The 27,634-nt window shown below is 55.7% G+C and overlaps 1 protein-coding gene across 3 annotated transcripts in view; it reads right to left on the reverse strand.

The window, feature by feature from the left end:
• Positions 1 to 707: 707 nt before the first annotated feature.
• Positions 708 to 27,634, reverse strand: part of GLIS1 (GLIS family zinc finger 1) — a 259,845-nt gene continuing 232,918 nt past the window's right edge. The window contains exons 5-11 of one of the 3 annotated variants that reach the window (XM_086389186.1): positions 23,964 to 24,125; positions 18,962 to 19,072; positions 13,652 to 13,784; positions 8,383 to 8,539; positions 2,867 to 3,045; positions 2,101 to 2,268; positions 708 to 1,207 (exon numbers count right to left, since the gene is read on the reverse strand). In XM_086389186.1, the coding sequence (XP_086245312.1) occupies positions 1,050 to 1,207; positions 2,101 to 2,268; positions 2,867 to 3,045; positions 8,383 to 8,539; positions 13,652 to 13,784; positions 18,962 to 19,072; positions 23,964 to 24,125 (1,068 nt within the window). In that variant the 3' untranslated portion in view covers positions 708 to 1,049. The remainder of the gene's footprint in view (positions 1,208 to 2,100; positions 2,269 to 2,866; positions 3,046 to 8,382; positions 8,540 to 13,651; positions 13,785 to 18,961; positions 19,073 to 23,963; positions 24,126 to 27,634) is intronic. The other 2 variants (XM_086389191.1, XM_086389196.1) reach the window with 2 other exon arrangements.

Below are 27,634 nucleotides of genomic sequence, written 5' to 3' on the forward strand. Positions count from 1 at the left end.
CAGTAAGCATGACCTCCTTTGCTTCACTTCACTTCAGCAGTGACAAGGCAAAAATTTTCCTTGAGGATTTTTTTTTTTTAAACCAGGTGACCTTCAGGGTGACGTGGTGAGACACAGGACACTGTTCAGACACCAGCACAGGCCCGGGCTGTGGGGAGGGAGGGAGGCAGGCAGCGGAGGGCGGCAGCCTTGTAGGAAGGGAGCCTTGGTGCGCTCAGAGTTGGCCTCCTCTCCCCATCCTCCCGAGCTACTCAGGAAGCACGGGGCTCTGTGTACAAAGGAGGTTCTCCGCACTTCCGCCTTCAGGGGCCCTGCCTCTCTGCCCCTTGCCTGCCGGGGCTGTCCGGGCTCTGTCCCTGGAAGGCCTTGCCTGTTTACCTAAAGCCAGCCTCAGAAGTGAAGTGTGTTTTTCCACCAACCGAGGAGTCAGTGCAGAGAGCAAAGGTCTGGGTCATATTGGAATTCCAATTTCATTCCCAGCCTTGGTCTGCTTGCCTGCCAGCGGGCAAGAGCTTTTGCCTTTCATTGACGTCCTGGGACCAGTGCTGGTGTCCGTAAGGCCCACAGCACGTGGCGGGACCATGTGACGGGGTTCCCACCGACAGAAGCCAGGGACCGAGCTGGGCTCCGCACCCTGCCCTGTTACGCCCTCCTCCACCGCTCTCCTGGTCTCAGCCTCTAGGCTGAATCACAAAGCAGCCCCCAAGTCTCATTTCCAGTTTTTAATGTTTTTCTTGTAAAACCAAAAATATAAAACTGGCAGGGGAATGGAAAACAAGTTCTGTACAATTTATATACACGAGGTCTGTGATTTCAAAACCATTGGGGAGACAAGAGGAAAGACACAGTCAAGGGATGTCACAGGTCACGGATCCTGACGGGCACCTCTGAGCGCCTGGCTGGGGCTTAGAGGCTCACTCGTGGCCAGACCCGGCCGCGTTCTGGGGAGCAGTGGCCTGGCTGCTCCGGCTGGCTGCCCCGAAGGCGGGAACAGCCAGCAGGTGGGAGGGTAGCATCGGCAGTGGAGGGCGGGCAGGTATGGGCAGCATTCAGGTGTCTGTGTAGATGGAAGGGATGTGACTCAGGCAGTGGTCAAAAGCCCCATTAGGAAAGAAGCCGCAGTCCTCGGGGCCGCTGGACACGACGTCCTCAGATGACTGTGGTGGCAGCGTGGTGGGACACGGGGCCTCGGCCAGGGCCTCGTAGCCTGTGGATGTGGGGGACAGGGTCCAGGCTGGAGAACTCGCACCAATCCACATGCGAGCAAACAGAACACACCCGTCCGTGTTCCCCCGCTCCCGCCCACCCCCAGTACACCCTTGGTGAGGCTCACACCTGCCTCTGGTGTACGTGTGTGACATGTGTCCATGTCACAGAACAGTATACTGTTCTTAAACACACAGCCACACACCTGCACACAAGCACCTTCATACGAAATGGCCCAAACTTGCTAATACACAACCATGCACTCACATGTGTGCACACACACAAAGGAGGGATCACAGGAGGAGGACATGTGTGCACAGAGCGGGTGTGAACGTCAGCACAAACGCGATGTGGAGCACACGTGTCAGGGAGTTCCTTACACACACAGGGCGCTCACACTGCCAGGAAGCACCCGTGCTGGCCCTACACGCACATGCATACACGTGCCCACACAGACTCGCCCCACAAACACGTGGAGAAGGAAGACATGTGCACACCTGGGAGCATGTGTGTGTGAGCAGGGACACACAGGCTCACATGCAGATGACCCACAGGTTTGTGTGTGCTCAGCTGTGCCTTGGTGCCCATCCCTCCACCCCCTGCTGCACGCCCACAGCTGCCCAAAGGGCCTTGGGACTGGGTACCAGTCTCCCCTTTGGCTGGTGCCCCCCATCCTGCCCAGTCCTTGTAGCTTCCAGCTGGATCTGAGCCCTGAGGCTGATCTGGGAATTTCCGTACCCTGCTTCTGATGCTCTTACTCGGACCAGGCCCTGTGCTCTGGGCCCGATTCCACCTGGGCTGTGTGCAGCCCTCCCCTCTCCCTGGGTTCTCCATCCCAACATGCGCAAAGCACACAGCACAGGAGTGGGAAGGAGGCAGGCAGGAGAGGCTTACCTGGGGCAGGTAAAGGTGCACTAAGGCCATGATAGCCATTGGGCCGCAGGGGGTTGAAGCCATGGGCCTCCCCCGCCAGTCCATCCCCACTGGCTGCCTGCTCGGCCGACCGGTAGCAGTCACCATAGGGGAAGCAATTCTGGATGGAGTGGAAGCTGCCCTGGTAGCCTGCAGGGGGAGGCGGCAGGGGCTGCATTCAGAGGGAAAACGCCCAGAGAGGGAGGAGGGGGCCGTCCCCCCGTGCGGCTCAGCCTCCCGCACTGGCCTGTGGCCTGGTGGGTGTGAATGGGAGGAGAGAGCCCCAGGCCAGAGGAGGTGCCGGGGTCCTACCCTGGAGCGAGCTGGGCAAAGCACTGTCACGTGGCTGCACCTGCCAGCAGTGCTCGGAGGGCAGGGACTCTGGATCCTCCGTGCCTTTCTAAGATACCCCGTCACTCACACTTCCTCCAAAGAGCCAGCCGCCCCACCCCCAGCCACTGCTACCCACGATGCTCCCTTTGATGCCCGGTGGATGGGACAAACTCTTCTTCACCGCTCATGACAAATTTGCTCCTGGAAGAGACCCCCCTGTGATGCAAACCGGGTCACCTGTCTCTCACCTTCTCCCAGTGTGACCCTCAGTGCCAGCCACGACCCTCGGTGCCAGCCATCATTCCAGGTACCTGACTGCCACCCTGTGGGCCAGTGTCTCCTTCCTCTCATGCAGCCTGAGCAGGAGTCACTGGGTTATCTGGAAAGGGCCCCCTCCATCCTGACCAGAGCTTACCTTGAGGGCTGGGCAGAGGCTGGGGTGGAGGGCTCTGAAAGGGCGGGTAGGGCGGCTTGCTGGGGAGCGTGGGAAAGGGCTGGCCCCCCGGAGAATGGCTCTGGGAGGATGGTGGCAGTGGGGGTGGCCCAAGCCCCTTCAGTGGACTGACCATGGGCGAGAGGAGGCCAGGTCCCAACCTGGAGAGAAGAGAGACAGCCAAGGTTCATAGAGGTTGTCCGAGTTAGTCCCAGACACACAGCACTGACCTCATGGGTTCTGGTGAGCGTAAGATTAAATAAAGCAATGTAGACACAGCATCAGTATGATGTCAGAAACATTCTTAGCCTCTCTGTGAATCATCAGCATTATCATCAAGATGAAGGAAGGAAAACCAGCAGTTAGGCCTGTTGTCCAAGTTGGCCTTTAGTCTCTTGCATGGTGTACTTTTATGGATTTTCTGTCTACATCTCTCGCCATCTCTCCTCCACTTGCATACATCCTGTGATGGGGGACTCACCACCTCCCTTTGTACAGAGCCTAAAGGACACTCACATTCTGAAATAAGACCACAGTGGCTAACAGTTGTTAGCCCTGAATCCAGCTGAGCCCCAGCAGGATGTCTAACCAGGCTGCACATCACTGGACACCAGGTCCCTTCCTTGCGCCGCCTTCCTGAGCCCTTGAGGTCTGCTCACACGAACCACAATGACCCTGGGGTCAGGGGGACCCTGGGCTGAAGGCTCACAGCCTCTGAACTACTTATGTGCAATGACTGCAGAAAAACGGAGAGTGTGGAGGTTCAGAGTCTTTATTTTCTTCTTTGCATTAATGGCTATGTTGGACTGTTCATGTCAGAATACCCCATATACTCACTGCCATAGCTCCATGTAACCTCTCCAGGCTAGCCATGCTGTCCCTGCCCACCCTCTAAGACTCGAGGAAGCATGACAGATCAGTGTCTTTCTCAAAACGGAGAAAGGAGATCTGGGGAGAGGTTGGTGGTCTTCACATCTGTAGCTCTGCAGGGTCCCCATCTGCCCTCTCTAACATGGGCCTCCTGCTGTCACTGCCCCTGTGGTGACGCTGCACTGTCGTCATTCCAATGTCTGGGACGCACACCCCTGTGAGTGCGCTGAAGACAGCAGAGGAGGGCCTCCACATCGGGACCCTGGTCCCCAGGCCAGGATCTGAGACACTGGAGGTAAGGCCAGCCTCCTGAAGTTAATGAAATGATCTTCTTCAAGGCTCCATGAGTTAACCGCCATCATCACCATCATTAATATTTCTAAGCCTGTTCTCACAGGGTCATCAAGTGGGTCTACAACTGTGCTCTATAAACTGTGGAGGGCGGTGTACAAGCCACGTGTCCTCAAAACCAGTTCTCCGGGCTGAGGCTGAGCCCAGGTGTGGCCAGGAGGGTGGCTCCTCCTCCCTCCAGCCTGCTGCGTGGTACCCTCCCGTCTTATGCCAACCCCATGGTGGCACCCACACTCCAGCTTTGCCCCTACTTCCTGTCCATCCCCTCTGTTGGGATAGACCCCGCGGGGAGGGCCAGGCCCGGTCTTCTCAGTCACTCCCTGCTCAGCACCAGGCCTGGCACACAGCAAACAGCTGATAAATACTAACAAATGGGTTTCTGAATCACTCAACTACAAAATCCAGAGATTAACAGCACTGCAGACTTAAGGAGAACCAGATCTGAAGGGGAAAAAACATGCATTTTCAAAGTTTGTTTTTCCTGTCTCAAACCTGCCATAAATTCACATTTGCCACCTTCACAGCCAGTGAAATTAAACAGAACACGACTCTCTCCGAATGGACAGGGAGGCTGAGGTTCTACCCCTCTACCTGAACTCTAAAGGAAAAAGGATCGTCTGGAGCGCCTCTTCTGAGTCATGCAAATGATCCCTAAATCAAATATTTTTGCTTCAATTGGAACCTATAAAAATTAATAAAAACCTCACTGGCCTGGCAGACGAGGGCTTCATACTTCGTACATGGCTGGGGAGGGAAAAAAAAAAAAAAAACCCACCCTATTGGGCGTCTTCTCTGAGCCAGGGTAAATAAATTTGGTCATGAAGTCAGGCCCTCTTAGCATATTTTTGAGTGAATCAGATAATTCTGTCAAGCTATTTAACGTCCCAGCAAACCGCCAGGGAGCCACGAGTGGCCTTCCTTGTTGACTTTGGCAGGAAAAGGAGGCTGAAGGCTTTCCCCCCTTCCTCTCCTCTTCTCAGGGGCTGAAAAAAGAAACCCATTCAAGCTGGGCCCGGTCCTGGTGTCAGGCATGAGGGCCCTTCTCTCAGGCAGCCCCGGGGGAGCCTGGGCGCCTGGCTGGTGGGGATGGCTTGCCTGTCGCTCCCGCAGGCGCGGGTGGCCAGGCGGGCTGGGGGTCCCGTCTCAGTCTTGTCATCACTCTGCTTCTCGCTGCAGGAATTCCTGATGGGCACTTACGCAGGCAGCAGGCAGGTGATGAATGAGGCGGAGCAGAGTGAGCAGGCCCGAGTGGGGAAAGGCTTCTGTGGTTTATTTGTCTTTGGTTGGAGATGTCTGGGGGCTGGGTGAGCAGGTGGCCTGAGCCGGTGGGTGGGTGGGTGAGGGAGGGACAGGAGGTTGGTGTCCATGGAGCCTGTACCAGCTGACACACACAGTATCAGGCATGTGAACCTGACCCTCACCACTTCCACAGAGAAGGGTATTCTAATGCCCATTTTACAGAAGAGCAGACTAAGGCTCCAGGAAGACTTGATTTTCTGGGTTCCCCTTGGTACTCCATCAGGCTGCCTCTTTGTGGCTCTTTGGCATCACAGCCAGCCTTCCCTGCTCCATGAACACCTAGGGCACTCCCTGCATGCCCACGGGTTCCGCTCTGACAAGCTCTCCTCTCCCCACCCAGCCAGACTGTCCTCAAGTCCCGCTCACTCCATGGGACTCTCGCCTGCTGGGGGTCCCTCCTCCCTCCCACCGGCGCTGGCTTGGGCTGCCATCCACTCGCTGTGGACACTGCAGTCCAGCCCCACACCGCAAGCTGTGTCTTCTCATTCCCAAACCTGACTTGCTCACTGCTCAACACCTTGCAGACAAGCCCTGTCACAGGCCTTGTGGTCTGGCCCTGGTGACCTCTCTCCTGAGGTCACCCCACATGAAGGTGCAGCTTCCAGAACACACTGAGCTCTCACCACACCTGCCCTTCCTCCCAACCTCTCCACTTCTACTTAACCTTGGAGGCCCCACATAGCATCACCTCCCGGAAGCCCTCCCTGACATATTCCCCCACTGCACTGGGTTCTTCTCCGGCTTTCCACAGCCTCTTCTTTCTTCCCAGAGAGTTACTTGCCCAGTGTGGGAAATCCCTGTAGGTCTATCACAGGGAGCTTCACCAGGGCTGCGGGAATCAGTGGCCCCATACCAGGGCATCAGCAACTGGACACTGAGAGAACAGGTGAGTGAGTAGCAGGAGAAGCCCTGGACAACAAACTGGGTGATGAAATCAGGCCAGCGGTCCCAGGAACAAGCAGGCCAAGGCCAAAGCCAAGGCTTTGACCTTGAAAAGGAAGGACAGGGAAGGAGGAAGGTGATGGGATCAGGCTTCGGGGGACAAGTTTGCTCAAGTCCTGCTGGTGATGAGCAAAAGTAGCAGGAAGGGTAGGGGGAAGGGCTGTGAGGCTTCCCTCTACTCATTTGCAAGGAAAAGATTTCCCAAGGATTCAGTCAGTTCAGTTCAGTTGCTCAGTCGTGTCCGACACTTTGTGACCCCATGAACCACAGCACGCCAGGCCTCCCTGTCCATCACCAACTCCTGGAGTTCACTCAGACTCACATCCACTGAGTCAGTGATGCCATCCAGCCATCTCATCCTCTGTCATCCCCTTCTCCTCCTGCCCCCAATCCCTCCCAGCATCAGAGTCTTTTCCAATGAGTCAACTCTTCACATGAGGTGGCCAAAGTATTAGTTTCAGCTTCAGCATCAGTCTTCCCAATGAACACCCAGGACTGATCTCCTTTAGGATGGACTGGTTGGATCTCCTTGCAGTCCAAGGGACTCTCAAGAGTCTTCTCCAACACCTCAGTTCAAAAGCATCAATTCTTCGGCACTCAGCTTTCTTCACAGTCCAACTCTCACATCCATACATGACCACTGGAAAAACCATAGCTTTGACTAGATGGACCTTTTGTCGGCAAGGTAATGTCTCTGCTTTTTTGAATATGCTGTCTAGGTTGGGCATAACTTTCCTTCCAAGGAGTAAGCGTCTTTTAATTTCATGGCTGCAGTCACTATCTGCAGTGATTTTGGAGCCCAGAAAAATAAAGTCTGACACTGCTTCCACTGTTTCCCCATCCATTTGCCATGAGGTGATGGGACCAGATGCCATGATCTTCATTTTCTGAATGTTGAGCTTTAAGCCAACTTTTTCACTCTCCTCTTTCACTTTCATCAAGAGGCTTTTGAGTTTCTCTTCACTTTCTGCCATAAGGGTGGTGTCATCTGCATATCTGAGGTTACTGATATTTCTCCCGGCAATCTTGATTCCAGCTTGTGCTTCTTCCAGCCCAGTGTTTCTCATGATGTACTCTGCATATAAGTTAAATAAGCAGGGTGACAATATACAGCCTTGATGTACTCCTTTTCTTATTTGGAACCAATCTGTTGTTCCATGTCCAGTTCTAACTGTTGCTTCCTGACCTGCATATAGGTTTCTCAAGAGGCAGATCAGGTGGTCTGGTATTCCCATCTGTTTCAGAATTTTCCACAGTTTATTGTGATCCACACAGTCAAAGGCTTTGGCATAGTCAATAAAGCAGAAATAGATGTTTTTCTGGAACTCTCTTGCTTTTTCAATGATCCAGCAGGTGTTGGCAATTTGATCTCTGGTTCCTCTGCCTTTTCTAAAACCAGCTTGAACATCTGGAAGTTCACAGTTCACGTATTGCTGAAGCCAACAATTAATACATTCTTCATTTCTAGACGATTAAGTGACCACAAAGGGAACCACATTGTATGGAGGAAAAGGCCCCCTTCCTGCAGGGGTCCTGCAGTAAAGCTTTCTGGACAGCCCCGGCCAGTGGTCACAGCTGCAGGGCCAGAAGTGGGGACAAGGCCTAGGTGGGCATCTATGGAGTGGGCAGTAGGGGCAAATAATCTGCTCACCAAACACAGAGTATAAGCCAAAGAGAAGTCAGGGTGAGGCTCCCAAGAAGGCTTGGGTGCAGCAGCCCAGCCCACAGGGTCTGGGTCAGGGTCAGGGGTAGGGGGGATGCAGCACCTTCCCGGGGCCACCCCCACTGGGGAGGCGAGGGGGCACGAGGTGAGGTGCCAGGAAGCCCCGTGATATCATCCACCAGCTAGGATGTCTATGAGGCAAGGAGGAAATCGTGCCCAGTGAGTATCTGGTACACACAGTAGGTGCTGCATAAATGCTGGCTACTTTCATTATCAGTAACAACCATTTAGTGTGCGGGACGCCTGCCCTCACCTGCCACCCATGCAGGTGCCCATCTGCTGTCCCAGAGGAGGACTGGCTTGCTATACATACCCATCCCGGGTGCTCTCAGCCGTGGGCAGAGGGGACAGATGGTGGTGGGAACTGGTGGTGGCGTCCAGTGGGTGGTGCCTGGAAGGGACATCATGCATAGAGGGCAGGATGCTTGCTGCCAGCCCATTATGGGGGGTGATGGAGCCAGGATACATGCCTGCAGGGAAGCAAACAATTATCACTGGACTTTGGCCGCTCCCTAGAGATGGCTGTGGTCACCCCAGGAACTGTGCCTGCTTATGGAGACAGAAAGACAAGAAGGGAAACCAGCATTGTATTCCTAGATGGTTAGGAGCACAGACAGGGGGAGATAATGGCCCCACTGTGCTCTGTTCATGCTGCAGCTGAAGGGTTGTATGCGGGGCTGAGGTCCATGCTGAGCACAGAGGTGGACTGACATGGGGCTGTCAGAGGTGTGGGGTGGTTGGACCCTGTGAGTGTGTGTGTGTGTGTGTGTGTGTGTGTTTACTGAGGCAGAGGCAGATTTGAATGGAGTAAGCCGCCTCAAATCTCTGGAGCTGTTCTGGGAAAGAAGGGGCTTGCTCCATGTAGCCCCAGTAGACAGAGACCCTGGGATGAAGGGAAGCCTGAGAGAAGCAGATGGACCTGGCTGTTCCTTCTAACAGGCAGATTTGTGGTAGGGTCACAGGTTGCCCTTGGAGAAAATGCACTGCTCTTCCCCAGAGGTGTGCGAGGAGAGCCTGGATGTCTGCCGTGAGGGGTTCCAGAGACAGGATGGCTGTGCTAGCTGGATGGCAGGTTGGCCTGGGAGACCTGGGAAAAGGGATGCCACAGACGGTTGTGTAGGATGTACACTGTACAAGGGTGTCGACTGAGCACAGGTGTCAGCCATGTTCGAGTCTCAGATTCTAAACCTCTGGAAGATGCCTGCAAGAGGGAGCACCTTTTACTACCAAAGGTCTTTCCCTTGTTAAGAAGACGGGTCGGATAATGAATCAAATGGGGGACACACGTTGCCCAGGACAGGGGGGTCAACGTGTGTCATGACTGACACATGTCAGTCACATGTTGCTCCAGGGACCCCACTGAGGGCTTGAGAGTACTGACCAAGGCCAGCGCTTCCCAAAGACCTTCACAAGGAACCTGAATTAGAGAGGAAAACAAGCCCCTTCTCTGGGACTGGAGCCTGAGGAGGTCACACCAAGAGTTGCAATTTTTTGATGTTCCCTATTTTATCTGAAAAAAATGGGGCCAATTTGCACCCCCTTTTTAATCTGCCACATTTACCGATTTTCATAGAAATTGACATCATTTTCCCAGAAATCAATTCAAGTTGATGCCCTGGGAGGACTCTGTGGACCTGGGGACCGGGCCCTGAGCTGCACTGAGGCTGCATCAGGTATTCAGCCGTTATATTCTGAGTGTCACTCTGGTCATCCTGGATCCACACTCAATGCTCTCAGCACCTCATGAGGACCACTGGAAAACAGACCACACTCTTTTCAGGGGTGGGGGTCAAGGAGGAACTTTTCCTTTCTCAGGTGGTTGGGGTCCCAGGCCTGCGAGTCAGGGGACTATTACCAGGAATTGAGCAGGACAAGGGCAGGGATTGCAAGCTCAGTGCCTTAGGTGGCACAGCAGGGAGCAGAATGAGTGGCCTGGCAGGGGATGATGACAGGGAGTGGTGGGACTATGGCACCGCAGTGTGTAGACCAAGCAGTCTGCAGCCCTGGCCTAGAGTTAGAGCGATAGACGTTCAATGGAAGGGTTATATTCGGTGAAATTCTACTCCTACAATAAATGCATTATTACTGACAACAATTCATTAAGAATATACTATACGTCAAGGTCTTTCCCCACACCATCAAGTTCAAGCATCTCAACAACTGTCAACTGGGGCGATAACATGATCTCATTTTAAGATGACGTCTTAAGAACTTCAGTAATTTGCCAAAAGTCATGCAATGGGCAGCTAATCAGTCCTCCCAAATGACACCAAGACAAAGTTCATTTAAAGTTAGGCTCCCGTTCAGGCGCTGGCCCGTCAGGCGAGGGGCCTCTGGCGCAGGCTTCGCTGCCAGGCTGTGAGACCCAGGCTCTGAATGGGCTCTTGGGGGCCCCCTGCCTCTCAGCCCCAGTCCCTCCTGGCCCCTGTCTCGGGGATCTCGGCTCCCACGGACACCACCACCCACCCATCCATCTGCCTCCTCCCTCAGCCGCACACCCCTCCCAGCTTGGGCAGGAAGGCGCGGGAGGGGGCTTCTGCAGACGGGGCCTGACTCAGCGCTGCTCCTGCCTCGCTCTACTCACCACTCTCTGTAGCACCTCCTCGCCTGCCATCTTGAACCAATCTGGGGGCCTGACAGTTGGGAAGGCCTAGAATCCTGATAAATCCTGCTCCCTTTCCCTCAGCCGTGCTGACCTCATGCTTCTCACGTCCTCACTGCCCATCTCGTTACCTGGGGCGGCTTGAAGGAGGCCTGCCGGGGAAATTCCTGACGGTTTCCTGTGAGGAGAGCTGGTCCTTCCTGATGAGGGGCAAGCTCAGGGGAGCTTCACACAGTCAGACAGCGAAGACTGGAGGCCGCTCTCACCAGCCCCTCCCCAACCTCACCCCTCTGTTCTGGACTCTTCTGTCCACACTTTCCCCTGCCTTTGCCCGGCCCCGGTCCAGATGCCTCCCTGTCCAGCCCCCTGAGGGTAAATATACGGTGGGCGACCGAGTGTGTGAACCAGGCACGTTGAACATGCGGACAGACAGTGGGCAGGAAGGAGGGAACCACCGTTATCGTAATGAGCAGGCTGGCCCGTCCAATCTCTCCCCAGAACGCACCACTTCAGGCTGTAAATCAGCGTCATCAATCATCAGCCGTGAGTGCTTAACCTCTGGCCCTAACATCTGTTCCCAACTGTGCCTGAGGCATCCGCTGCGGGGTCTGCAGGAGAACCTGACGGCCCCAGGGGGACCCAGGACTCCTGAGCTTGCCTGGCTGGCCCTTTTCTCCCCGCTGTGCTGGAAGTAGCTCAAGGACAGAGACCCGCACAGAATCTGGAACACAATAGGTGCTCAGTATGGCAGGGTGGAGCAGAGGACCCTGGCGGGTTACAGTGCGTGGGGTCGCAAAGAGTCAGACACGACTGAGCACACGCACACGCACACGCGCATGCGCACACACACACACACGCACACGCACACGCGCATGCGCACACACGCACACGCACACGCACACACACACACGCACCATGGCAAAGGCAGCAGACAGCTTGTTAAGGGCATGGCCTGCAGCCAAATGGCCTGGATTCAAATCGGCCTCTGCCATTTACTAGTTGTGGAACCTCAGCAAAAAGTTACTTAAGCTCGCAAGGCTTCAGTTTCCTTGTCTGGAAGAGAAAGTGCATGCTAGTATGTACTTTATGAGGCTGACATGAGGATTATGTTAGTTAACACATACATGTACAGTCCCTAGAACAGCTCCTGGCATATATTCAGTAAACGATGGCTTTTGCATTATCACGAGATGGATGAGTAAACAGCTACTCTTCTCCTTCACCGTGAGCAACAATAATAATGATAAAATTCTCCATCACATTGGTTTTATATAATTATGTGATCATATCCACAATCACATTTGCTGTCACAGCAGATTGCTGGGGAGGGGTGGGGAACTCAGGCTCAAGCAGCAGAGACGCTGCTGACCCACTGCTAGAGCAGGCCTGGGCAGGCTTCGTGTTACCCCAGTGCCCCTCTCATCCACAATGCCGCCTCAGTGACTCTGTTTCTCATCTGCAGCATGGGCTCACTGGGGACTGGATGAAATGATGTTGTAAAGTGACCAGCCCGAGGTGCTCAAGAGATGTTACTGGTCCTGACTGCTCTCCCCGGGACAAGCCCTGGGCTAGTACCTGGGAGAACAGGCTTCCAAATGGGATCTGTTGCTGACCTTTCTGGATGACCTTAGGCCAGTCTTTTTCCTGCCCAGATCTGAGTCCTCCCATGGTGGAAACGATGCAGCTGTAGGACCTCTGACCCTCTGTCCCAGGGCAGCCATTGTTAACCAGTCCCAGCCCTCTTTCCTGCTAAGCCTCAGAAGCCTTCTCAACACAGAGCTCCAGCCCCAGGCAGCTGGCGTTTGAGACACAAACCTTCATCCCTAGATTGGGTCAACTCTAGGGCCTCTTCCCTACTAGGGTCCCTCTATTTTAGCAACTCTGACCCTATGAGCTGCAGCCATGGCAGAAGGGACCCCTAGTTGGAGGCAGGTGGGTATGGTCCCTCCTCCATGGACCCATCCTCCTGGGGTGTCCTCATCCTGTGGATCTGTCTGAGCACAGACCCTGTGAAGGGCTACCTAGAGAAAGGGAAAATACCTTCTTTTCCCAAGGCTATTTGGTAAGTGCTTTGATGGAGTTTTAAATATGCTACAACTTTAAGGCTGAGGGGGAAGAATTTTAAAAAACTAGAAAATAAAAAATGTTTAAAATAGTTGGGGTAATTCAAGAAATCCCAGAGGACGGGAAAAGCTTTCTGCTCTGATACTGTGGTTTCTTCGGGGGTGGGGAAAGGGGCAGAGCACAAGAATTGTCAGCTGGAATCCACAGGCTACACTGCCCTTTGCTGGGCTGGGTTCCCAAGAAGCCAGGAATTCCTGCCGGGGCCTGAGACCTGCCCCGTGGCTGCTGGGAGGGGCAGACACGCTGCCTCAGCTGCACTGGAGGCTCTGAGCATCTAGATAGATGGGTGGCAGGGTCCCAGGGGTCTAGGGGGGGCCCTATCTTATGATGAGCTGGAAGCAATTACAGCCAAGCTGCCCATCCTCTCAGAGCTTCGGTTTTCTCTTCTGAAGTAAGGAATCGTGGTGGGGAGTACATGGGACTTTAAGTTGGGGCCCAGGCATGAACCCTGAGGTGGGTCCTGAAGAAAGTGCAGGACCTGTCATAGTGAAGGTGCAGGGAGTGGAGGCTGGCAAGGTGTGTACAGTGGTTCCCAGGCAAGAGGGAGCCTGGTGTGTTCAGGGAACTGCATCCAATGTGCCAAGGTTGGGGCAGGAGGCCATTAGGAATGCCTAGGCCCCAGGAGGCCTGGGCGGAGCCTGGGCTTCATCCCACAGGCAATGGTGAGTCACAGAGGAGTGGGTATGAAGGAACATACACCTGGGGAGATAAGCTGCCTGGGCAATGAAGTTCCAAGGAGTGGGCGCCTCCAGCAGGTCGTGCCCACATGGCCCCTGTTGCTCACGGAGCACGGCTGTCTGCCTGCAGGGCTGGGTGCAGAAAGGGCCCCCCCGGCCCTGCCTCCCCGCTTGCCTACCTGGGAGCAGTTCCTGGCCTAGGGCGCGGCCACCCTTCCCGTCGCTGGCAGCCAGCTGTGTGGACGTGTGGAGCTGCTGCAGGGCCAGACACTCGGTCAGGATGTCAGCCTCAGCGTCAGGGCCCGTGTGCAGCTGGGGAGTGAGCAGAGGGAGAGAGAGGGTTAGCACAAGATCACCTGCCCACCAGCAAGTCTCACTCTAGGGGACAGGGCAGGAAGGACGGTGGCTCCAGGGCACGACCCCTCCTTCACTGCCCCTCGGTTTCCTCAGCTGTCAAATGGAGCTAATTGTGGACACGGTGAGAGTGGCGTTAGTTCAGGGCTGAGAAGCAGATGCTCAGGCGAGATCGAGCATTCAATGATTTTAATAGGTGAGGGAGAGCTGGACGTGCTGGGAAAGCCACCAGACAGAAGGAAGAAGAGGGAGAGAGGAAGTTGGTGGGAGCTTCCTAGACTGGGAGCCCAGGGACCAGGGAGTCCTCAGGGCGCCTAAGTCTGCTGGAAGTCGGTGGAGTCCCAAGTCTCCCAGGAAGGGGTCTGGCTTCACATCCCTGCAGGGCCTGCCAGGCTCCATCATTAGCTGGGAGCCCCCGCCAGGGGCGTGGCCTTGGCACAGATGCCAGGAGGGCATCAAAGTGCAGCAGCTGGGCCTCCAGGAGGCTGGAGGTCTGTGGGGCTGGTTCTTGGGCCACGGCTGGGCTGACTGACACCGGGGGAGTAGGACACAGCGAATGTGCAGTAAGTGTCTTTCCCTCCTTCCTCCCCACTCCCATCTCCCTTCCTGGCACAAAATGCAGCAGAAACAGTCCAGGGCTGGGGACAGAAGACCTGGACCCAAATCCTGCTCCATTTCTTCTTACTCCCTGTGTGACACTGGACAAATAACCTCTCTGACTCTCCCTTCCCCTGCCGTACTGGCCAGGCTGCTGAGAGGGGTGACGAGAGGACAGGTGTGAACAATGGTTGAAGGTGCTGGGTCAAGGGCTGGCTCACCCCACTGGCCGAGTCCCCCTCGGTCACGTGACGGTGGGGCCGCTGAGTCGGCACCTGGCCTTGAGGGTGTCAGCTAACGGCACACTGGGGCTGGCAAGTCTTTGGCCAATCGTCCTCGTCTATCCCTAAATATAGACTTGAGCCTGACACCTCAGAACATCTTCACATCTCCAATTGGGACCAGACGGGCACAGCGGTCCTCAAGTGATGAGGGGGGTGTGCACTGGGATGGGAAGGGTTCCTTCTGCCAGGGAAATCCCAAAGCTGACCATCAGAGTCCTGAAGATTGACTCATCCAGATCCTCATTTTAACTGGGACAAAACCAACCCAGAGAAGGCAAGAGCCTCGTTGCATGCCACACAGCAGCTGGGAGTTAGCCCGAGGGTTTTTCCACCCTTCCAGGCCAGCCGGGCCAGCACCCAGGCCCGGGGAAGGCATGCCTAGCCTCCCGAAGGGCTCTCGGCTCCCTGACCCAGCAGCTGTTTTCCATGTAAATTAAGTTTCTGGCAAAAGAGGGCCAAGGCATGTTCTTGCAGACCGCAATGTCGATCGGATTAGGAGCAGCGGGAGAGGAGAATTAAGGAAGAAAAGCATTTCTAATTCTCTCTGAAACGCAGCAGGGCTGCCAAGGAGCTGTCATAATACAAGGGTCGCTTTACCCAGAAAGATACATCATCCCCGATGGCTTTTAATGGATGCTTATTGTTGGGAAGTTTGCAGATCTGCGGCCCCAGGTCCCAGGGGCTCAGTGCAAGCCAAGCATGGGGCCTGGGAAAACCAGGGCAGGATTCTGGTCCTTGGGCATCAGTCTGCTCGGGACAGAAGCCTCCCTGGCGTGGAGCCCGGGCCTTTCCCTGTCCCTGCCCAGGCTCCTCAACCTGAAAGCAGTGGAGAGAGCTCATGCCCTGGAAGCAGATGGGTCTGGCTCTGTCCCTCCCCCACCACACAACCCTGGGCATACTTGTTACCTCTTTGAGCCTCAGTTTCCACATCTCTAAAATGGGGAGGAATCTCCCACTTCCTAAGATTATGGTGAGGACGTCTATGGGGTCGCACAGAGTCGGACACGACTGAAGCGACTTAGCAGCAGCAGCAGCAGCAGCAGCAGAAGATGAGATACAGCCTGTGAAGCACCAGATTCATCCCTCCCTCCTCAGGGTGAATGTGGTTGTGCTGTGTTCACCGCAAGCTGACAGCACATGCTGTGACCACGCTCCTGCTCTGCTCTACAGCTTCCAGGGGGCTCCCGAGCCAAGCTGTCCCCTCTCCATTTTCTTTGCTACTGAGGTCTGCTTGCTCCTAGCAGCCCATCTCTGCATACCCCTATCCCATGGATTATACAGCAGTCGACTTCTCCAGCCTCTAGGCCTTTTTCTGCCCTATTTACACTGTATCCACAGTTCTGAGAACACTGCTTGGAGACAGGAGTTGCTCCTGAATCCTGCTAAACAAATTAATGGCTCTTCCCGCTCTGTCCTCCTCTGTCACGCTGATGGCCCAAGATTGGCCTCTGGTGTTTCTCTCCGCCCGACACACACCCTCCGGCACTCCAGCATCTGTGGCCCCACTGGTCCTCGGGAGATGTGGCTTCAACCCAGCCAGGTAAGGTCCTGCCCAGAGTCGCAGTCCTGTCCCTCCAACCGCACTGGGTCCCTCAGATGCTCACACACCTCCTGTCCAGAACAGAACCCGCTGCTTTCTCCTGCAAGCCTGCTTCTTTCTCAGATTCTCTATCCTGGTGAAGGGGACCACCGTCCATGCATCCTGCTCCCCCAACCTCTGACACTGATGCTCCTCCTGCCAGGCACCCCCAACCCAGCCAAGCAGTCACCAAGCCCAGTCCCTCTTCCTCCCCTCCCTCCCCGCCCCAGGTCAGCCCCCACCGCCACCCTCCATGTCTCTCCTGCCCCCAGCAGTGGCCTCCTTGTCTCAAATTTCCCTCTAACCACCTCGACCCATTCTCTACACAGCCCCCAGCTCCACCTTTCAGGGTGACGTGTCCCATCTCTGCCTGCAACCCCTCGATGGAACCCCCATCCTCAGGACAGCCCTGCCGCCTCCGCAGGGCCATCCTGTCACCCCACCCCCACAGCCTCCCCATCGTGCCTCGCTGCTCAGCCCAGAGTCAGGCAGGGACTGCGTGAGGCTGGCCCTCAGACAGTTTCAAGCTTCTGTCACTCTCTGGGGCCCCACCTCCACAGGCCCAGTGCTTACTCCTTCCTTAAGACTTAATGACAACACCTCCTGACTTCCGTTCAGAACTTTTACTTTGGGTCAAGTACTGGTCAAAAAACCCTTGACATAGATTTCCTTGTTTAATCCTCATGACAACCCTTAAAAGCAAGTCCTCTATGCCCCATCTGACAGCTGAGGACATGAAGGACAAAGGCACTAAGACACGTACCCAAGGCCAGGGTGCCAGTAGCCACGAGCCTGCACACCACTGCCCCAGCCCCAGCCCCATATCGCTTCTTCCATGACCCTCCAGCTCCCCACTAATAGGCCCCAGCCCCATGTCGCTTCCTCCATGACCCTCGAACCCCCCTCATAGGCCCCAGCCCCATGTCGCTTCTTCCATGACCCTCCAGCTCCCCCCCATAGGCCCCAGCCCTTTTCCGGCTCTCTGACTGCTTTCTGCACACATCTATTGCGGTCTGTGTCATATTGTGTCGACTTATCCCTTCATGTGTATCTGTCTCTCACTGCCAGGTCCCCACTGAAGGTAAGGACCATGGTTTTTATTTTTGCATCCTGAATGCTGGGAACATCAAATGTTTATAAACGAGGCCTGGGCAAACGGATAAGAGAGGAGCTGGTAGGGGGATAAATGTCTTCTGGCAGAAAGTGAGGAAGTACAGACCTCCCTCAACTTATAATGAGGTTATGGCCTCATAATCCCATCAAGCTCTGAAAATATCAAAAATCAAAATTGCATTTAATACACCTAACCTACTGAATTCAACATTCAAAAAATGAAGATCGTAGCATCCGGTCCCATCACTTCATGTCAAATAGATGGGGAAACAATGGAAACAGTGACTAACTTTATTTTCTTGGGCTCCAAAATCACTGAAGATGGTAACTGCAGTCATGAAATTGAAAGATGCTTGTTCCTTGGAAGAAAAGCTATAACTAACCTAGACAGCATATTAAAAAGCAGAGACGTAACTTTGCCGACAAAGGTCCATCTAGTCAAAGCTATGGTTTTTCCAGTGGTCATGTATGGATGTGAGAGTTGGACCATAAAGAAAGTTGAGTGCCGAAGAATTGGTGCTTTTGAACTGTGGTGTTGGAGAAGACTCTTGAGAGTGCCTTGGACTGCAAGGAGATCCAACCAGTCAATGCTAAAGGAAATCAGTCCTGAATATTCATCGGAAGGGCTGATCCTGAAGCTGAAGCTCCAACACTTTGGCCACCTGATGCAAAGAACTGACTCACTGGAAAAGAACCTGATTCTGAGAAAAACTGAAGGCAGGAGGAGAAGGGGCTGACAGAGGGTGAGATGCTTGGATGGCGTCACTGACTCAATGGACCTGAGGTTGAGCAAGCTCCGGAAGTTGGTGATGGACAGGGAGGCCTGGCGTGCTGCAGTCCATGGGGTCGCAAAGAGTTGGACACGACTGAGTGACTGAACTGAACTGAACCTACCTAATACCATAGTTTAGCTTCCCCTACCTTAAATGTGCTCAGAACACTTACACAAGACTACAGCCGGCAAAATCACCTCAGGCAAAGACTGTCCTAAACAACGTGCCGAATAGCTCATGTAACGTACTCCCAGAATAGCTCACTTCCAAATAGCTCACTTCCAGAATACTGTACTGGAAGTGAAAAGCAGAATGGTGGTCTGGGAACAGAATGGCTGTGAGTGTATCAGTTGTTCCCCTTTGTGATCGAGCAGCTGCCTCTGCCCAGCATCACAAGAGAAGATCCTGCCCATCACAGACACGGGAGAAGATCAGACTTCAAAGTGTGGTTTCTACTGAACTTGTGAAAATACCATCGTACCATCGTAAAGTTGACAAATTGTGAGCTGGACCATCAGAAGTCAAACCACTGTTAAGTCACGGAGAAGATAAAACTTCAAAGTGTGGTTTCTACTGAACTTGTGAAAACAAACCACTGTAAGTCATGGACCATCTTGACACTTGGGCTGGTGGGAGGCAGACGGACGGTGAGGGACAGTAGCACCCATGGGTGTGGAAGGCTGGATACATGCAAGGAGTGTGACCTTTACCTGTCTTGATGCTGGACAGGAGGCTGGGTGGGGTAGGGGGGTTGTCTGCAGAGATGGGCCTGGAACGGAGCCCTCTTACCTTCTTACGCACCTGCTGCTCTTTGGCTGAATGGGCCTTCACGTGCTTGCGGAGGGAGCTGGGGTCTGTGTAGCGCTTGGAGCAGCCAGGGATCTGGCAGGCGTACGGCTTCTGTAACATCAGAGGGCAGAGGTGGGGTGAGTGGGGGGCCATCCACCGGGCCGTACGTCCTGCTGTGTGGCTCGCATCCTATCCCTCCCGCCAGGAGGAGTCTGCCTCAGGCCTGCCCATGGGTAGGGGGAAGGTGCCTGGCCTGGCAGTGAAGGAGGCCTTTGTGTCTCCACTCTACCCTCATCCTGGGACCTCTGGTAAGTTGCCTCCCCTCTCGGACTCTCACTTTCTCCTCTGCAAGATGATGGGGCCCCCCAAGTTCTAAGACTTCTTCCAGCTCTGACACTGGCTCTGAGAAAAGAACACCCTTTGTGGCTCACAGCTGCAGAGGAGCAGCAAGTGAACAAGGATTAAAGTGAGGGGCAGAGGGGCAGGAGGAAAAGGAAGAACAGGCGTGGGGCACAGCTCGAGGCAATGGGACACAAACGTGGAACCAAGCTGGAGAGCGGCAGGCCCAGGCTCGGAGCCCCTGACGAACCTTGCAATGGGTCCGGGGTCCCCAGACTGGTCCCCAGGCTATGAAGATTGTAGGTCCTCAAACCAATAATCACAGGAGACCAGAGGGTACTGGGTCTCAGGTGTAGCCCCGGGTAGGCTGGGCATTGGTGCCCTTCACGTCCCTTTCCCCTGGAGCCCCATTCATCTTCTAGAACAAGTCAGTGCCCACCACCTCCCCTGGTTCCTATCCAGACCCCTTGTGCTCTCTACGCCTCCAGTCTACCCTCTCATTCACAGCCAGAGGACCTCTCTCACAGGCCTGGCCATGCTCTCACCTTCTAACCCCCCATGGCTCCCTGGTGCCCTCGGATACAGCCCATCTCTGGGTGCTGAAGGCCCTTTGTGACTTTAGCCCTGGTTGAGCCCTCACCCCTCCTCCCACCCCAGCACACCCAGCTCTTGTCACCTCCTCTCCAACCTCTCCTGAGTCTGGTTCCCACTGCCACTTCTCAAGTTTCTACCGGTAGCACTGTCCACCTGCACTGCGGGGTCTGTCCAGGGGTGAGTTTTCTTCCAGGAAGGGTCCCTTCTGATTCATCCCAGGTCAGGGCTCTGTGGCTGTAACTGAATTCTGAGCTCCCCGTAGAAGCAAACCTCCATGAGACCTTGCTCAGGGACTCCAGCTGCCACTGGGGCTTGAAGTCCCTAAGGCTCCCTTTCTGAACACATCCAGCAGCTCTGATTTCTCAGGGCCCTCTGGCCTCCAACCACTGCAGGGGACACAGTGGTGGGGGACGTTTAGAGATGACGCCTATGTCCCCACCAGCCATGCCGACTGGAACTGCCCCTAAACCTCAAGGTGAGCCAGCCCTGCTGGACAGCATGGGGTTGGGGGCGGGGAGCAGAAACAGACGGCCATACCTTGGTGCTGCCACGGAGAGTTGCCACGTTAAAGAAACAGAGGAGAGCAAAAAGAAAGAGACAGAGCAGTGAGAGGCTGGCCTCGCTGAAAGGCAGGTACGGTAGGGTGGAAGGCAGGCCTCAGACCTGCCCCCCACACAACCACTCAGAGACACAGATACAGACACAGACCCACACACCACAGGGCCCTTCTTTCTTGGGCCCGATTCCCACCCCAACACACACACACACACACACACGCTCTTTCTCTCGTGGGCCCTGCCCTGCTCTGCCCCAGGCTCTGTCCCCAGGGGACGCTGATACAAATCCACGCGCTTTTGTCAAAAAGCAAACAAACAGAGCTCCGTGTGTGCAGGCGCCCTCGCCTGGAAAGAGGGCACAAGGCCCATCTCTGTGTTTGTTTTTCCAGGGCCTGACGTGTGTAGAACATTCCTCCAGCCCAGCTCCCCCAGGAGCCCTCAGGAAACCCTGTGGCTGGCTGTCCCAAGCAGCAGCCAAGCCCCAGGCCTGCAGTCACCGCACCAGCTCCAAGGCCTCGTTCACAGCAGGACACTCAGGGCCGTGCTGTGAGCATCCAGCACCTCACAGCGCCCTCCCGACCTGAGCACAAGACAGCCCCTCACATACTAAGCCCCCCCGCCCTCCAGTGTGCAGGCACTGCACTCCGCGCTGGCCAGCTGCGATCTCCTTTCAGCCTCACACTCACCCCATGAAAAGCATCCCCACTTTACAGATGAGGAAACTGAGGCTGATGCTTTGCCCAAGATCCTGCAGAAGTGCGGTGCCCACGCCCCTCTGCTAAGGTGCCCCCTCTCTTCTGCAGCCCTGAACAGTCCAGGGAAGTGGGCAAAGGAGAGACTATTGCCCCCATCTTCCCTGTAAGGAAACCGAGGCCAGGGCAGGACAGTCTGTGGCAGTTAGGACTCGAACTGCACATGGAGTATCTGGGATGTGGCAGGATTTGGTCAGCATTCAGTCAGCAAGTCACAGGTAGGCCAGCGACTCACGTTTGCTGTACAGACCCTGTGTCTGGCCGCCACAGCTGTCGCCTCAGTTGATCCCCCCATCCCTCTCCTGTAAGGTAGGAGTGTTTGAAGCCCAGAGAGGTTGGGTGGCAGTTCTCAGACCTCTGGGACCAGATGGAGGGCTGGGATTAGAACCCAGGCTGGCTCTCTCCAGTCTGTTCCACTGCTTCCCTGCCCATGGAGAGAATCCCACTTTCTCTGGTGCCAGAGCGGACCTGGGGACGTGAGCAGGTCCCCTCTGGAAATAAGGCCCAGCCTGCATGGGGCTGACCCCATGGGCCCTCGGGTGCTGGGAAAGCAACCTCACCATGGGGGGCCACTGCAGTGTCTCCATGGGCCTGGCGCGGGGGCTGGGCTTGACCAGGACCTTCTGGGGAGATGCAGGACTGAGATAACCCTGCGGGCTCATTCTGGGCCTGCCCTGACCCTGCCCTCGGAGCTCTGTTCACACACCAAGCAGGGGCCAGAGGCCTGTTGCTTTGGGGCTGGGGCCAGGAAATGCAGTAAGGAGAGGGGAGGAAGGGGGTAAGTCAGGGTAGGTGACCCCGAGATGCCTGGAGGGAGGCCTGGGGGAGGCAGTGCAGAGCGGCCTGGTGTTGCTGGGGCTGCCATGTGTACCTCTCGGGGCTGGTATAGGTGCCAAGGGCCTCAGGGGCTGGGCATGAGAAGATGATGGAGGCAGAGGGGTTTGTTAGCACCTCTTCACTCCATGTCCCCACCCTCAAGACAGTAAGCCTGAGGTGGGGGTGGTGGGGACAGTGGTCAGGCTCAGGCTGGGGGCAGGGCTCTTCCTTCCTACCTCATCCCCTCCGCTCTTCTCCCCTTCTTCAGCAAGGGGCACTGAACTAGCGGTCAGGCAGACAGGGTTGCATCCCAGCTCCCCGACTTTCCAGCCATGTGACAGTCAATGATTTCATCTCTGAGCCTCAGTTTCTTCGTTTGCAAAAGGGGACAGGCCCCTACCTTGTGGTTTGTCACTTAAACTGGGGGAGGGTATGTGTGGTCTCAGAGGACGGGAAGATGTGTAGACCATTCTGCCCAGGGCCTGGCCGGGTCCCAGAACATGACTCCCCTGCTATTGTCTGCTATCCACCTCCCCCATCTTTTGGGGATCTTGGTTTTCCCAGCTATAAACCCCGCAGAGGGCCTCCAGCTCTGACTTCTGTTGTCACGTGGCCTCCGACTTACCCTGGAGTGGTCAATCGCCCATCTGGGCCTCTGTTTCCTCATCTGTATGTCCGGGTTACTTGACGCTGGGCTGCACGACCACTCAGGTCTCCCAGGCCCCCACTGGCAGAGTTCCCCAAACATTCGCACAAAAAGCAGAGATACAGGCCAGTGGTCCAGATGTGGAGTCTGGCTATGGACCCATCCTCTGCTGCACTGAGGGGCTGGGGGTCTCCCAGGCTGGTGCATCCCCTCACATAGGTGCTGTGAGACTGCGGGGAGGCCCCAGTCAACTCTGCCACCTTCTGGCTGAGTAGGGAACTGCCCGGAGCCCCACTTTCCTCATCTGTCAAATGGGCTCGTGACCCACTGACCGGCAGAGATGGTGGGAGATGATGTTGTAGAAGTGCTCTGTTAACTGCTGAGGTCTGTATGCACAGCACAGAATGCTTGGACCGGTGCTGTGATGGAGCCACAGGTTCTCTATCACACTGGCACAAACAGGAAAGGAGGTGGACACACGGGCATCTGGGGCCCAGGTCACTGATCTAGGGGCCTGGAGTCTTGGGCCCTGCTTACCTCAACGGCTTACCCACCGTGCCCGGGAGATACGCAAGGCCCTGGAGAGCCTCTGGCCTGTCTCCATGCCAGGGGTCAGCGTGGGGGTGGGCGAGGAAGAGCAGGGAGGATTGGCTCTGGTAGTGACTGACAGGCCCGGGGAGAAGAGGCAGGATGCGAGCTGCACCCCCACCCCCTTGCCCCGTGCCCTGGCTCAGTGGAGCCCACACTACTGCTTGGGCTGGTGGTTCTCAACCAGGTGAGAGTTTAATTCCTCCTCCCCAGGATTTTTGCCAACACTGAACGACATTTTTGGTTGTCACAACTGGGAAGTAGGAAATCGCTCCTATCTAATGGATCAAGGCTTCCCTGGTGGCTCAGTGGTAAAGAATCCACCTGCAATGCAAGAGACATGGAAGAAGCCACAGGTTCGATCCCTGGGTGGAGAAGAGCCCCTGGAGAAGGAAATGGTAACCCACTTGGGTATTCTTGCCTGAGAAATCCCATGGACAGAGGAGTCTGGCAGGCTGCAGTTCATAGAGTTGCAAAAGAGTTCATAGGGACGCAACTTAGCAACTAAAACAATAGAGGCCAGGAATGTGGCTAAACACTCTATAATGATGGTGCTTCCCTCTCCCTGCAAAGAACTGTCCTGCCCAAAATGTCAACAAGGCTGAAGGCAGGGTTTCTGCCTGGAGGTGGCTGCTGCCCTGCCTTAGACAAATATGGGCGGGGTGCTTGTCCTCCACCCTCCACCCTCGGCCTCTACCCCCGGGGCCTACCGTGTCGAGGTGGGTGCGCTGGTGCTTGGCGCGGTCACTGGAGTTGCTGAAGGCCTTCTGACAGCCTGGGTGCTGGCACAGGTATGGCTTCTCGCCCGTGTGGCTCCGCAGGTGGATCTTGAGGTTCTCCAGGCGTGAGAAGGCCTTGCTGCAGCCCTCGAACTGCAGGAGAGGCCGGTGAGGGGCGCTCTGCAGGCCCCGGAGGGCCCACCGCCCAGCCCGAAAATGGGCCCCAGCATCTGCTCCCCTGCCAACCCCTCGGCCCTGCCCGAGGCCTCCTGGTGCCCCAGTTCAGCTCCCCATGAAGTGCCCAGGACCTAGACTCTTATCTGGGAAGGTCTGGTGGATCCAGAAAAAAATCCATCCCTGATTTAGAAATGGCCACTAGGACTTGAGAAAAACTGGTCTTTCTGTCTCTGGACGGGTCTGCCCTCCAATGGCATCTAAAAGTGACATGCCACTCTAATGGTGGCGCAGCCCTGAATGGACAGGGGGCAGGCACATGTCCAGTGCAGACAGCCCTAGATTTGGAACCCAAGGCCTGGATTTTAGTCAGTTCCTCTCTCAGTGAGGCTCTGAGCAGTGCCCTTGATATGCCTGTGCCTTATTTCCTTGCCTACAAACTTAAAGCTGTGTAGCCACCATCCAGGGCTGATACGAAGGCCCCAAGGGGTGGGACACTTGACTGTCAAAGGGCTTTGCCCTCCTGGAACACGGCATCATGCTGATTGCTGTCAGAACAATGACCACACTTGTAAACTCAGAGTCTTTGACTTATCATTTGGCTGTTTATCTGTTCAATGCCCCCAAGTATGCACCAGGCCCCACGCCAGGCAGTGAGCATGCAGTGGGTACAGCACAGACATGTGATGTCCCTGGTGGGGGTGAGGGTGGACAGAGAGGAACACAGACAGTGTCGATTCCGGCAGCTTCTGTCCAGCTCCCATCTCTCCCCCCAGAGTCCTCTAACTTCAAACTCCTTCCTCCCTACACAGCTACCCCAGGAGGCTCTGATGTATGAAAGAGATCCTGCTGCTCTTGCCTAAATGCGGGTCTGGCATTCAAACACCCAGCCCTCCACACTTCCGGCCCCTCTCGACTCCCCACCCAAGGCTCATAGCAGCAGGGGTCTGCCAGGTAATGCCAAGTCTTCATTTCTGTATGACACTCAGCAAGGAATGTCCTATCTCTCTCGTCACAGTCTGTCCAACTCCTGTCAGCCTGCAAGATCCTTCGCCCACAGACCCGAGGCGCATTCCCTGGTCCCCGTGTGACTGGCTGCCCTTTCCTGCTTCTCCTCACTGTCCACCTTCCATTCCCAAGGCGCTTGCCACGGGCAGGAGGAGGAGGTGCCCTGGCCTGCCTCTGCTCCCTCTGTCCAGGAGTGATGCTAGAGGTTTAACCACACGACAGTCAAAAAGTGAGCGGCCCCAACATCCCCACCTCAGAGACGGAGGCTTCCTAGGGTGGTCCCCGCGTTGGGACAGGACACAGGCCACGTCTGGTGCCAAAGCCCAGGTGGCTCCTCTGTGCTCGCTGTCTTCCCAGGGGCAGGGGGCAGGGGGAGGCGATTCTTAAGAAGAAATCAGAGGAGGCCGGGCTCCCTCTCTTGAGCCACTGGTTCCATCGTCTAGGCCAGGACAGACGACGTGAGACAAGGACTCAGAGACAACAGTGGTCTGGGGCGGGCACTCCCGGCGCCTGTCCCTTAAAGGCCCGGCCGCAACTGCGGGCCACGCTCTGCTTGGGGCTGGCCCAAGGCAAGGCGCCCACAGCTGGGTTTTCGAAGCTGTTCCACTTCCTATTTCCAGATGTTATGCCTTTTCCATGCATCTAAACCAGAAGGAAATCCTGTTTGGGGAGTAAATAGGCCACAAGCCACGCCCTGCAAGGCCTGGGCCAGGTTCACGCATAGTGAGGCCGAGCAGCTGAAGGGCAGGCTGCTTCTCGGCAGAGCCGGTCCCTTTGTTCCTCTCCGGCCCTTGCTGGGAGGGTGGACGTCTGAGGTTTACTGGGGGCAGTAAACTCTTCACATGCTGTGTGCTGTTCCTGACTTTGGGAGGGTCTGCCCGACTCTGGAGACCTGTACATCATCTCCCCACTGGGGCCTGTATGCCCGTCTGGCCAGTTGTCCGTCTCAGCACAGCTACCCCCACCCCCACGTCTTTGTTGGGGCTGCCCCCCTCCTGCGACACCTGCCCTTCCAACTCGCTGACAATTTAATTCAGACATTTTTCAGAATCTTCAGCTTGGGGTTCTAGGTCAGATACCTCTCCCATCTTCATACACCCCATGGGAGTGATCAGACCCCAAATGGGTCGGGAACTTGAATGCCCCCAGGCCTGCTGGAGCTGTTCCCTGGGAATGGAACGCCTTTCCTTTCTTCACTCACTCAGACATGTACTCGTGGTGCCCCAGCTCTGCCTCCGTGGAGAAGCTGTCCTCAACCTCCCGCTCCTGCTCGGTCACACCCTGAGCTGTGCTGAGGTTTCCACTGGGCATCCCTTATCTTCTCTCCAGGCCTCCAGGCTGAGGGTTTGGGAGTTCCTCGTGGGCAGGGCTGGCATTTCACTCGTGGGGCAAAGGGTGGGTTAGAAACATGATCTAGTGGTGTTAAGAATAGGGTTCTGGGGCCTACGGGTGCATGTACCTCCCTCGTGCTCATCCAGGTATCCCACATCTGTGTATGTGCGCTGTGCCCATGTTGGCCTGGCTCGTTCTGCCCGCCCCCATCCCACTGGAACTCCTCAGAACTGAGTCCCAGACTGGGGTATATAACAAGCATCTGGCCGAGGCACCACGATGGGGGTCCCATCCCTCAAGGTAGGATCAGAGGTAGCAGCAGGTGCAGCAGCAGCGGCCTGGGCAGGACAGGTGTGGGACAAGGATGCAGGTACCCCTGGCAGAGCAACGCCCCCATCAGGGCCAGCATCCCAGGTATGAGGGTATATGGGCTCTGCTCGCAGTTGCCTGCCGAGGTCCCTGCAGCCTGACCCTTTAACAACCCCAGAGATGGGCTAACAGAGGCAGAGAGAAGAGGAGGGGAATGCACGTGGGTTCAGCACCTGGACGTTCACTCTGCTAGGCCTGGCACTGTCCCCAGCGTGATCTCAGATCCTCTCCACAGCCCTTGGGGTAAGTATTCCTCTCCCACTGTCAGGAGCTGAGGCTCTGGGGAAACCAGCAGAGCAGTTCCAGACATGAACCCTGATGTGGGACAACCAGGGCTTCTTTCTTGACTGCTCCAAGAGTGCCTTCAGTTCTCTGAGTCTCAGTTTCCTCATTGATAAAACTGGGTGAGTTCTACCAGCCTCGGAGGCTGTGAGGACCGCATAATAAGTGCTTATCTTGGTACCGGGTTCTTGCTCAATATCGTCATGGTGGCCATCATTTGGGATCACAGAGCAGGTAAGTAGTGGAGCGGCATTCTGCCCAGGGTTGCAGTTCCTGGGCTTGCTGCCCCTCTGCCCAGTTGGAAGGGTGTGTGTGTGTGAGTGTGTGTGATGTCCCACTGGGCATGGTGGGCTCCCAAGTCTCCCCAGTGTCCTATTTCCAATTCTTATGCCTTAACCCCTCACTTTCCTCCCACAGCCTGATTTCCAGATTTAACTTTCTCAACACACCCTGTGGTCTCCAGCCCTTGGCTTGGGCATTTAAGGGGCGTCAGCCTG

Source organism: Bos grunniens, chromosome 3 (genome assembly GCF_055505025.1).
Source record: "Bos grunniens cultivar Pamir isolate PY7600 chromosome 3, Bosgru_T2T1.0, whole genome shotgun sequence".
NCBI lineage: Eukaryota > Metazoa > Chordata > Mammalia > Artiodactyla > Bovidae > Bos > Bos grunniens.